Source organism: Dermacentor variabilis, chromosome 11 (assembly GCF_050947875.1).
Source record: "Dermacentor variabilis isolate Ectoservices chromosome 11, ASM5094787v1, whole genome shotgun sequence".
Taxonomy (NCBI): domain Eukaryota; kingdom Metazoa; phylum Arthropoda; class Arachnida; order Ixodida; family Ixodidae; genus Dermacentor; species Dermacentor variabilis.
The window spans coordinates 31,822,870-31,835,986 of NC_134578.1; the positions used below are offsets into that span (position 1 = coordinate 31,822,870).

The 13,117-nt window shown below is 43.7% G+C and overlaps 2 protein-coding genes across 2 annotated transcripts in view; one reads left to right on the forward strand and one right to left on the reverse strand.

Moving 5' to 3' along the window:
• Positions 1–501: 501 nt before the first annotated feature.
• Positions 502–4,399, reverse strand: LOC142564771 (E2F-associated phosphoprotein-like). Its single transcript, XM_075675925.1, has 4 exons — positions 4,179–4,399; positions 3,857–4,053; positions 2,921–3,281; positions 502–826 (listed from the first exon to the last, which is right to left on the reverse strand). Exons 1-4 carry the CDS (start codon positions 4,235–4,237, stop codon positions 583–585), a joined length of 861 nt encoding a protein of 286 aa, XP_075532040.1. The 5' UTR covers positions 4,238–4,399; the 3' UTR covers positions 502–582.
• A 531-nt stretch (positions 4,400–4,930) lies between these two features.
• LOC142564770 (UDP-galactose transporter senju-like) overlaps positions 4,931–13,117 on the forward strand; it is a 49,427-nt gene continuing 41,240 nt past the window's right edge. The window contains exon 1 of the mRNA XM_075675924.1: positions 4,931–5,404. Coding sequence (XP_075532039.1) covers positions 5,305–5,404 — 100 coding nt within the window. The 5' untranslated portion in view covers positions 4,931–5,304. The remainder of the gene's footprint in view (positions 5,405–13,117) is intronic.

The following is a 13,117-nucleotide window of genomic DNA, read 5'->3' on the forward strand; positions in this document are numbered from 1 at the left end:
AGGACCGCACAAACGCATTCGGTGCATATTATTCTGAAAAAACATTACCTGCACCTCGGCATTCGTTTTGAGTGTCCTGCTGAGCCTGCTCCACAGAAATAAAGCTGCACCATTTCTGAACTTCTTGGGAGCTGTTGTGAAATGGTTCACAGTGGTGGAGGCAAATCAAATGGACTTAGTGTGCATTCACAAATGAGGTAGCATAGTTGAGCCGCAAATATAGGCATTGGATGAATAAAAAAACGCCACAGAAGCTGGCCCACCTGAAACAGTTTTTTTTTTTTTTTTTTTTTTGCTTTGGAGCGAAAAAATACGTTTTGGTTGAGTTGCAGTTGGCGAAAAAATATTTTTCTCTGGTGTTTGGTTCAGTTCGTTCACTACCACAAGACGTATATTCGTAAGCCAAAAATTGAAGTACTGTCCCTTTGTGTCTGGATCTTGCAGTGAAAGCTTGGCAGTGGAACTGACACATCCCTTATGTCCAAGTAGTCGAGCACCAAGTAGAGCACTTTGTGAGCTTTTATTTACAATGGTTTATGTACATGCCCTTAAAACAGTTGAGTCAGACAAGGAATTAATTGCTTATGAAAAGCTAGCAATGACATTAAAGAAATGGTACAGCTCTTCACTGTCGTACACTGCAACCTCTGTTCGGCAAACTTGGCACCGCACAGGGTTGAAGATGTCGCGTGGGTCATTTACACCTTCGGGAAGATGGCGGCGTTTAGATGATGACCTCGATGGAAGACATCTGAGTGTTTCTTTTCTGTCGACAACACAATTCTTCACAAACATGGCACGGTACTGTGTGTTGTAGATTTCATGCCTGCACAGAGCAAAGTGCAATTTGCAGATGTAAATCCCACAGTGTCAATGCCACAACTGCACTAGGAAAATATGAAGGGGAGTTCGACACACACACACAAAACATACAATATTCGTATATTGACTGTGATTACAAAATGCTAGTGTTTTTTACAATAAGACTTTTAGTGAACTCGAGAGCCGCTGTTCCCCATGATGTGAGGAAAGATTGAGGTTTGGTGGGTCTTGCGAGTTTACGTTAGAAGTGAGAAGATGCTGTTCACAAGGGGTTAACCGTTTTATATAGAAATTTCTGAAGATTACAACCAAATGTTCTTGCATTCTTATATGAACGTCTTCGAATGTCTTCCCAAGGGTCTTCAACCTACCTAGAAAGCCACCAGACATCACTTGCTTTCCACTGTTCATCTAGTCGCACATATTAGAGCTCTAGAGCAGTTACAAGGCCATCACCATTATTAGTATTAGGATCTGCCTCTTGTTTCAGAACCTTGTGGGACGCTGTCCTCCAAAGGAAACATTTGCATGCTTATTGGGACGTCTTAGTTGTTCATCGTACGTTCTTGTGTGTGGTGAAGAGGCAATAGGATGGCAGTTGTCACTTCACCTCGCAATAACAGTGCTCTCGTGAAACAAGCTGCAAAAGTTGTGCATATAGATTGTGCGCTGTCCACGAAACCTTGGCTTCCTTTACGGCTATAATTCATGGCTGCCAGTCTTCGTGTTGAACCTTCTGTTTGGGCAGATGTTACACACTGCGGAAACAGCAGCAATGCTCCCCTTAAGGTAAATTAAATGTGTTTGCTTTGGACACTCTAACAGATCCTGCTTACGGATTAACAATATTATATTCTTTCACTGCACAGTTGCTGAGCTGCAAACATGCCACAATTTATTTTACAGCAACGCTGTATATGGCTAGCTGATTCATCCATCTGTTCATCCGCCCGTCTGTCGCCTGTGCGCCGAAAACTCCACCGGGGCAACCCCATGCACATGCACGAGAAAAGAGAAAAAAAGTTGTGGCGGTTGCTCTGAATGTTATCATCTTCTGTCTATGCATAAATCATCTGTATGTTATCATCTTACTAACCATGTTATGACGCATGACCTTCATGGCCACATGGAAAACTTCTGATGGAAACGCTCTTTCGCTCCCGTTGGAGGGTTGAAAAGCATAATAAAATGCAATAGTGTACCTAACAATTGTCGACTTTAACATCGACCTAGTGCGCCCCAATGGCAAGTGGATTGTATCCTTCCTGTTGGAATGGTTGGGAATTGAGCACTACACAGACATCAGTGTGCAGACCATGCATCACCGGTCATGTATAGAGTCAACCTTTGGCAAGAATGTAACTACCATAGCAGTACAATTGACTGTGGTGTACCGCAGCAACCACAAAGCTATGGTTATTGTGGTAATGAATGAGACAAAATAAAGATGGCCATGAAGTTATGTGTATGTGTCTTTATTCAATAGAAATAACCATATAAATCAATATAGTTGTCAATATAGTCATCCCTATACAGCTTCGCTGGTTAACCTTCCCGCACAGAGTGGAAGGGCACTAAATTTTTTTAACTTCTCTTGCAGTTTTGTGATGTTCGGCAAAGAAAGTTACTAAAATCTATTGAATTTGAATTGTATTTGGTTAATCTACAAAAATTGACTGCTTCAGCACTTGCCTAAGGAGGCCATTTTTTGTGCATTGCATAAGAGGCGAAGCAGGCGCTAAATCCAGTTTAGACTTTTGGAATTTTTTAAAACTTCAGTCCTTTAACTGAAAGATTGATTGCTTGGAATATGGTCAAACAGCAGTGCTACTAGGTCAGTGTGATGACATGCATTTCTAAGTATTTTGTTGCATATGGGCTGTTCTAGTATGAAAAAAGTTGCCAGAACCTCCATATTCTAAGTCTTCAGTTAACTAACTCATGCAGATGTCAAAAAATCTATGACATCCCAAGAACTTTAATATGCTGTTACCACTTGTGGTCCACTTTTGTGGATTACCATACCACACTGAACTTAAACTTACTTACTCCACATGTGTATGTTTACTATTTCTCGTAGTATCTCTAAATGACTTACCGCTGACAGTCGAGGCAGAGAAGCGTCATACAGCCTGGACAATTAAGGACAGCATCACTCTGGGGCAATGGCTTGACTTTACCACCATCGTCGTGCTTGGACTCGTTAGGAAATATGCAGCTTCGCCGTTGTTCGTTAACCCATTTTTCATCTTCGTCATCCATTTCCGGATCATAGAAGAGGTCGTCGTTGGATGGACCGCTTTTCTCGGCCTTTTTGTCGCCCTCTTCTTTCACCTTGGGTGCTGTGCCGTCTGCTGCGGTCATCTGCGCCGAGTCTTGTGCTTCACGACTCTCCGTCTTTGCATCTTGGAGGCCACCTCCTGACTGGCCTGGTTTCTCGGTGGTGTGTGCTTGCTCACCTGATATAATGAATATTGTGACCTTTCGTAGTTTCACGACTGCTCCAAATAGTCACGCACACGTATGAACGTACAACCTTACGTCTAGCGACTGATGTCCTAGCAGTCAACATTTCCCGGCAGTCGAAAATGTTGCCCAGTTCACCACATACAACGTACCATAGGCCTGTGCCAAGATGTCCCCTTTCTATGTACGGGGTGTTCGTATAGCTGGCAAAGAAAGGAATGCTATTCAAATTTTTTACATGGGAATCGATAAGCTGTGTGAGAGCTTGTTTTCCTTCAATTTTCCCCCATGGCACGATCATTTACATAAATTTACCGATGACTACCAGTACTCCTAATGTTACAGCTGTGCCAAGTCCAGACACGAAGAACATTAACTTAATCTGACAATCTCTCAAGAACTGTCGCACGAACTCCACCTCCCAACTGATCTGCTAGTAACTAGCACTCCCAATAGCAACAGAAGATACGTGAACGTTTTATTTACGTATCTACAGAATCGTTCGACGGTGGGCTTTGATCACCCGAATAGCACGCCGCTAATTGACGCTGTCTATTGACGCGCTTACCTTTGACCGATAGTTGTTGACGGGACCGACCAGCACCGATTCCAGAATCCGTGGAAGCGGCGTCGAACAGCTGTTTCTGTTCGAAGACTTTAAGCGTAGCAGAGAGCTCGTCTTCCATCTCCTTGTCGAAATCATCTACCTGAGCAGGCTGGGACAGATACTTCTGGCGAATGTAAGCTTCGAAGGCATCTTCAGAACTGCAAAAAGAGCAAATTGAGACGCTAACCGAATGTCTAGGGAAGAAAAAAGAAAAATCCACACCAGTTTTTTTTACCCGCTAGTCACTGCGCAGCGAAATGAACGGCGCAGAGCCCCAACCTACCTGCTACTGTCGTAGCCTTCACTGTCCGAGTCCTCGCAAACCTGATAATCGTACTCCATGCCGGATATCACCAAAGGACAATCACGTTAATTTAATCGTTCCGTATCACGCCACAAAACGTTTCTCCAAATACGGCGATATGCTGCGCATACTGTGGATCACTGGCACTTAAAAGCCATGTTTGTTTAAAAATTTGTGGTGCGGATTGGATTGGATTGGTACAACAGGCGTGGATAAATGCTAGTGCTGCTAGTGGATAAATTATATGAAAAAGCTAAAAAGCTGCAGCTAGTCATCGCCTACCGTTCCCACCATAGAGTTTGTAAGAAACTCTATGGTTAAGAAACTCTATGGTTCCCACAACGTAGGCTCCCGCCCGTTTCCGAATGTCTGGTTTTGTAGAAATGAAATTAGTCGCTCAAATATTCTGGGCTTTGCAGTTTTAGCAGTTTTAGTTCTTCAATGTTTAATAATTTTGTGGCGCCATGTAAGTTCAGCGTTCTTCAATGTGAATCAAGCTGCGTGACCCAAATTTCATATGCTGTTCTATAAAAATAAAAAGAATCTTTGCAAATTTCTGCGTGCGCTTCTTTAATTATGAAAGTCAAAAAAATATACCACGACACCAAGCATCTGCTAACCTCGTTTGAGGGGTTTTACAAATTTATGCGCCATCTGTGCACAGAGAAAAAAGTTAGCTCTAAAAAATTAATTTGTTTAGGCTTGCAAAATATATTTCAATTTTTTTTTTTTTTGAGGAGGTGGCAGAGTGATTACTAAGATATTACCATTTTTTCGATATTTGAAATTTGGAGGATGTTTGGAGGTTGGTGAGTTTTGCTACTAGCAGGGTTCAAGAGGTTCAAGAGCTGGCGCTAGTGGCGAAAAAAGGCAAGGGAGCATCTTTTTTTTTTTAGATCACTATCATCATCATCATTCAAGAGAGAACGAAAGAGAAGTAGCGGACGGTGAATGGGAGCGGTGATGGGAGAGCCCGCGGTGTGGGCGGTGCGCGTCTGCTTGAATTTCGCTGCGTGATCAGAGGGCTTGCATACACAGCGGCGTTGCCTTCGTCGTCAGGCTGGATCCGCACGGGCGACGTGGTGCCGAGTTCGGACGACGAAGGATGGACGCGGCGACGAAGCAGCGCTTTCTGGGAGAGCTCTTCCCAACTCGCCTGAGCGCCGTCGTGTTTGTGGCGTACATCGGCTTCTTCGTCAACCAAGGCGAGTACGGATGTAGTTTCGAGTCGTGCGGCCCCAGTCCCGACAGCTTATGTGACCACGCTTTGCCTATTTCATATTCGCTGATCGCTGTTTTGCTTTGCGCTGTGTGTGAAGCACGGAAAAGCGGCGTTGGCCCGCGTCTCAGCTGAGACTGGGAAGGCTGCACAAAGCCGATCGTGTCGTCTGCATGCAGCGTTTTGTCAGCTGTCAACGAGCGTAGCGTTTCCTGTGTTCATATCGTTACCTTTCAGGAGTTGCTGTGGGATGGTTTAGCTTCGCGTGAAGCGTATTCGCAGGCGTCGTTTAGTTTCGGATCTGACTTCGTTAGAACAGAGTTGGAAACATTGTGAATTAGCGTGTGGATTCCCGTGCCGGTGTCGCTCGTATTGTGCGGCTGTATTTCGATTGTATTCAGTGCAGGAATACGGCGCCACCCAAATTGATTAACGTATCGAACTGTTACAGGCAGACACGTACTCGTGGCGTACCCTTCCGGCAACTGCATTTTGGCCGTCATGTTGGAGCTGGATTCGGCCATTTGAAGTACGGCGCGGCGTTCGAATCTGTCTCATTGGGAAACCCGCAAACTTAATTCGGGGAGCGCGCCTTTCATTCTCGTTATTCCATTTTACTCGAGGCAGACGTCGTTAAGGATCCGTTTCCTGCCGGTATAAAGACGCTAGACATATATTTCCGCGTTCAGACGCGGAAGTCCGGTGCGTACGATTCGCTTCGTCGCTGATAACACGCTTCAGCACGAGCACGCGTTATTGTATTATTGTTACTACATCGATCGCGGCAGAGCGTGCTTATCGAAGAAGCTGGTAGGCAGTGTGCCAAGTATTTTGCCGCCCTGCAGACGTTGGATAAGGCCCGCGCATAAGTAACGTACCCATTTCATCTCTTGTATGAAGAAGCAGAATTCCGGACATTCGTGCGTCGTGAGTGGCGACCAAGGGTCGTAATTTCAGTAATCACTTTTGCCTGAAGCGGTTGGGTACATCGACAAGAGGCGTGCGTAGAAGCTGGTTGTGCGCTCGCCTAATATTGGGCTTCAACACTTTTTTCTACGCACGTACGTTATCGAATAAAAGAAAGAAAGAAAGGTGGCCGATACAACGCATAACGTGGATACTTATTAATTAGGGGTGTTCGAATATTCGAAGCTCTCGAATAACAAATTGAATAGTGTCCTATTCGACTTGGTCTTCGAATCGAATACAGTCACCATTCGTAAACGCGAATATTTTTTTCGAATACTTTTCGAATATTTCCAAACGTCAGCTGCGCCCAATTAAACATAAAATTGGAACAGAAGTCCGGTAAGCTTTCACCATGACAGTACCACAGTAATGACACTACCACAGTAATGACACTACCACAGTAATGACAGGCCATGACAGTACCACAGTAATGAAGCACAGGAATAGCGCGTCGTCAGATGCACGTATAGCTAGGATAGTACGTGTGGTGCTCGTTGAATGCGCTAATTATGTATTAGAGGAATGCAAACGTGGCGGATTTGGCAAATTAATAAATTGCTTTGCCTGACGACTTATACTGCACTGTTTACCAATTATACAATCTTAGCTGATGGCTTGTTAAATACAGCGTTACAACACGGCTTGACGTACAGTAAGTAGCATACAAATAGTCAACGTTAGTTTCTAGAAATGCTTGTTATACAATGTTGTCTCACTTTTTTTTTCTCAATAATTCTCTTTATTTCGGCGGGAAGTTGTTCTTTCCTTCTTGGCACATGGCAAACACTGATCGTAAAAACCCCTTGTGTTGCACGCACAAATCTTAACTTTATGCTGGCGGTCAACGAATGCACCGAGATAAAATATGATCGTGAAGTGAAGTTCGGACGCAGGGTGTAGGGTACGTAGTGATACTGTTCGTGAGGGGAAAAAAAGTGATACTACACTAATGCGATCATTCTTCGCATGAAATGCAGGACCCAGATGATTCACGCACGGTACTATCCGTCACGGCTGTATCCTTGTGTGCTTTAAAGAAAGCTCAAACTCTCAGAAGTCTCTAGATTTAATGCACGATGCTCAATAATTTAGTAATGAATATGTGGTTTGCAGGCTCGCATGGCAGTCCTTGAGCCTTGTCAGTACTGTATATCCCAAACCTTAAAACAGTACCATCGCTCTAGACAGAAATGACGAGGGCTGTATACGTTCCCGAATATATATAAAAATTGATATGCGAACGTATATCATGACCATGTAAAGCCGGCAGGCAATGAAGCCAAGGCGCTCTGAGTGGCGCTGGCTAACAGTCCCAGGGGTAGATCTATAGTGCACGCAAATACGTAAGTTTTAACGGATTGATGGCCGTCGCTGTAGCACAATTGGTAGTGTATCGCACGCGTAATGCGAAGGTTGTGGGTTCGGTCCCCACAGGCGACAGGTTATCTTTTCGCCCACTTTCCCCTTCATTATATGTTCTACGTTTCAATTTCAACAACAGCTAACTACCTCTACGCTTTCGTTGGCTTCACTGCCTGCTGGCTTTATATGGTCGTGATAAACAAAAATGAGGGCCCTCTGTTTTCCTTCTCCTGATATATATATATATATATATATATATATATATATATATATATATATATATATATATATATATATATATATATATATATATATGGGGGGGAGAACGAGAAGAAAGGGATTAACCGAGGGGCCCGATTTTTTTTTTGTTATATCATTAGAAGCCAACAAACAAGGACAACAGAGGGGAAATGAGTTGTACTTACTGATTGAATTGAACACTCCCAAGGTTAGTTCTAGTATTAATACATAAATGCCCCAAAACGAGGATGGGAAAACGGCGCCGTGGTATACCTGGGGCACCGCACGCGTAATGCGAAGACGTGTGATCGTTCTCACCTGTGGCGAGTTGTTTTTTCATCCGCTTTCATTCCCACTAATTTATCATTTCATTAATTTTATTTACGAATACTGCTGCCTCTATTTCGAGACATAGCAGTAGTGGGTACAGATTTTAGTGCATAGTAGAAAAGAACAAATCAACAGCTGATATGATTAGGGGCCATATGGCAGGATCGGGCACATATTTTAGTATATACAAAAGAAATGACACTAGAAAAGAACAAGTCAACAGGTAATATGACTAGGCAGTGGCTCAACAATCTCATCAAATGCAACGCGCGTAGCGAACCATCCAAACTTTTCCAGATTTCAGCTGTAAGCGGAAAGAAAGAAAATTTAAAACAGTCAATATGTGGCCTAATAGGAACAATGTTTAGCGGATGGCTCGGTCTGGTTGAACGCGCACTCAAAGATACAAAAGAGATGGGTGCCTGGATGCCGGATGACTTGTGGATAATTTTATGGAGCAAAATGTTACGTTCATGATGTGCGTCTGTGTTTGAGATGCGTCTATGTTCTATGCGTCTATATGCGGGCGTGTGATGAAGGTGAAAAGGTGCGATCATAACGACCGTAGATGAATCTGATTGCTTTTTTTTTCTTAATTGATTCCAAGTGGTCAATTCCACGCGCGCAATGAGAAGACCAAACAGTTTAGCTGTATTCTAATATCGGGCGAACTAGTGATTTGTAAACAGTTAGTTTACATTCCTTTGTTGCATTTTTCGAAGCACGTTGAAGGTAGCCAAGTTTCCTAAGCTCTTTTTCAGGGATGTGGTTAATGTGAGCATGCCATTTTAATTATGTGAACAAATAACACCCAGGTATTTGAAGTCGCTAAGTCGACAAGTGGTTGCCATTAACGTTGTAAGAAAAATGCATTGGCTTCTTTTTGTTACCAAAGGACGTTGCGACTGTTTCATTTAAGTTAATTTTCATTTGCCACGCGTTACTTCATTCCCAGAACGATGAAAAAAACCTTGTTTAGTTCCTGTTGATCGTGAGTGTCAGTAACAGTGCGGTAAAGGACGCAATTGTCAGCATGTAGGCGCGATTTGACGGCGGTGTTGTTAATTACATTTACTGCGTCATTAATGTAAATTACGAATAATGGATGTCCGAGCACCGAGCCCTGAGGCACGCCTGATGTAACTTCAATTGGTAATGAGTGAGCGAGGTTGAAAGTGACGAATTGAGAACGCAAGTGTAAGCAATCTGTGAACCAGTCAAGGAATTTAGTCCCATTAAATATTTCACGCAATTTGCGCAGAATTTATGACAGACCATGTAAAATGCTTTCGAATAATCAATAAAAATGGCATCAATTTGATCGTGATTATTGAGGGCAGAAGCTATGTCGTGCGTAAATTCAATGAGCTACGTGACAGGGGAAACACCGTTTCGGAACCTGTGCTGGTATCGTGAGACGAGATTGTGACAAGTTAAATATTGAACAGTGTGCTCATGAATAGTGTGTTCAAGAAGCTTGCAGCAAGAGGAAATTAGCGATATCGGTCTGTAGTTAGATATTAGTTGTTTATCACCAGATTTAAATACTGGAACAACGTTGACAATTTTCCATGCTTGGGGAACTGATGGCGTGTCCAATGATTTCTTGAAAGTTATTGCAAGATAACAGGCATTCCATTCTGAATACCGCTGTAGGAACATGTTAGGTATGGTGTCAGGTCCCGCACTTATAGAAGTGTCAATTTTTAGCAACAGATTATGAACTCCAGCGTAAGTTATTTCGAGACTTGGCAAGTCATGGACCGAACTTAACTTTGAGCTCAATTAGTATTATGTACAACTAATTTCCCCTATTTGTCCTCGGTATCTTTGTTTGTTGGCTTCTAATGATATATATATTTATATATATATATATATATATATATATATATATATATATATATATATATATATATATATATATATATATATATATATATAATACTTTCCTGTATTGACTGCAATGTTCGTTGTTTACTCGCCTAACCCATCGGCATACCTTTGAGAGATTTGCAGACGGCTTCGCAGCTGCAGACGAATGCGTATGTCACAGCAGACCGTTCACAGGCTTGGCGAGCGTCCTGGCCATTAATCAAGCAACTGATGGGTAATTCACTGGCAGCTACTTCCAAGGAACTCATCTGCGATGTCTGTTCGCGAAGATAAAATGGCGGAAGGTTGACTATTGGTTATATATGCGTGCACGTATGCTTGATAGGCTTAGTTCGCCTTGGCAGGCTTAATTATCAGCTCGAGAGATTGCAGCGTGTTAGCACTGCGAAAACGGTTGTAGACAAACAAATACGAATACAGCAGAAGACGAGGCAGCACGCGATGGGAGGTCGCAGAGCGCAGGCGACACTACAAAGGCTGTAGAGCTGGCATCCCCAACACTACAGCTCCTCGCGCACCTCCAATCGGAAAAATAGTCCGTCACGCGCACGGAAGAAACATGCGCGGGCGTGTGCGTCATGTAATTCGATGTAACATGAAGTCTGGCATTATTGTATATATATCACAATTATGTCACGTGTACTCGTGGAAGGAGCCGCAGATTTGAACCTGTAGATAATACGCTTGACACGAGATGCGCGGAGTAACACGCTCGTCTGCGGCCAACGGACATGGCGATCTCACGCTCGCGACCTGAAACATAGTGCGTCGCGTATCGCTTGCACGGGGGTCCACGAATAATACGTAACTTTGACGTGACCTTACATGCAGTTGCAATTTATTTATTTATTTATTTATTTATTTATTATACCTCAAAGGCCCCAGAGATGGGGTATTACATGAGGGATGGGCCTTAACAAAACAGTGATTCGAGAGCAGCCTTGAAGTGATGAGTGTCGGAGTGGTGCGTGATGTCGGCGGACAGACCGTTCCAGTCCCTGGCGGTTTTCACAAAAAATGATCGTAGATGAGAGGTAGTCTGCGCCGGGGGAGGATACACGGCTCTGCTGTGGTTAATGCGGCTGGACTGACGATGAGCTGGTAACATAGCTGAAATGTGGAGTGGTGAATGATAGAATTTGGGAAAAAGACACAGTCTATATATATATATATATATATATATCCATATGAAGCTTCGAAGATCAAACTGCGTGCACAGCGAAAGTCGCGGAGACGGGGAAACTTCCCTGTGTGATCGTACTACAGCTTCCGCATTGTCGGCGAAGCATGAAACATAGCGCAGGTTAAAAAAAAGAAAGAAAAGAAAGAGAAAACAGCCAGGCTCAACTCCAGTTGACATCTACGTAAAGCGAATCATTCTTGATGTGACTGTCTCATGGACCATGTGTATATATACATAGGTGCGCATATAATGAAGTGTGGTTCTCGAGGAATATTACTATTAAATAGATGCGAAGAAATTATATTTTACTTGTAGTGAATTGCAGACAGGCATGAACATTGTATACTATAGACATAGTTACATGCAGTGCATCGTATGTACGTCAACTATCTAAAATTTCAACGGTGGTCCATAATAGAGAGTTTTAGATTAGAGGACACTAGCGGCTTGCGTCCCCTAATCTAAAACTCTCTGATGTGCTGCACTCGTGGGGTTTCTGATGCGTCGGATTCTTCCAGTGCAACTGCGAAGCGCGCCACTGTCGAAGCGCGCCAAGCGTCTCAACGCACTGGCTTGCAACTCGCAAGGAAGGGTGTTCCTTGTCGCTTGCGGACGCCTGCGTCCGTGGCGTTCGGCGTTAGAGGCGAGATACGTGTACGAACAAGCGTTTGGAACTCGGCAAGAAAGCTTACTTCGCTTTAAAAAAAATATGGGGACACCTCAACGGCTGTTTTAAGCCAGGCGTATTATGTATGCCCTTGCATCAGAAACCCGGCCTTCCTCGGACACGTTCGGTGTATACAAAACCTACTGAAAGGCCGACGCATATTTTCTGACACGTTTCGTGGACGGATATGCGTGCCGAGAGTGGTGTGTGGCGTTGTTCCCGAGATTTTTCGCTAAATAGATGTTACTTTGCTGCTGCGCTGGCCTTGTTAGTATAGCGCGCAGTTGCAACGAGCGCCCTGTAGTGAGTAATTCTAGAAACTATAATTATTGGTATACCTTCTTGCATCACTGACTCCTAAGCAGTACGAGCTTTACCCACGGTGTATGTTTCTAATATGAGAACACGTCTTTCACAGTGAGAGGGTCGCAGGTTAAAATGCAGTTCACCATACGAAACGCGCTACAGACGTACTACTTTCAGATAGCTTTAGTAGCTTCTTGGGTGAGGGTTTGAACACCAAAAGAGTGCTTCGCGGGATCCGAGTTTCTTTTATATGCGTTATCATTAGGAGCATGAAAGTGGGCGAGAAAAGTGTGTATGTGCATATATACGCTGTGCTCGTGTTTGATCGCGGAGCCCGCCTTAATTCGATTGATGCGATCGAAGTGCAAACGCGCACGTCATTTAAATTTAGGCGCACGTTATATATAGCGTGGCTTCGCAGAAATGCAGAGCGCACTGCCATGATGCCACACAGTGAGGCAGAATGGAGTGGTTTCAACGGCGTTTTAACATGCCACTGCCAGAGCCGCAAAAGATGCTGGGAATTAATGGCAGTTCTTAGTGGACTGAAAGGCAACTATAACTGGAAGAACGTATATTTTTCTCCAATGTCCTTCCCTGTGACTAACCAGCTTAACCCTTGGTTAAAGTGACTAAGGTGCAGAAAGGACAAATAACCGGGACTGACACATTTTTTTGTTTGTTTGCCTTTGCACCGCATTCATCATCATCATGATCAGCCTGGCTACGCTTACTGCAGGGCAAAGGCC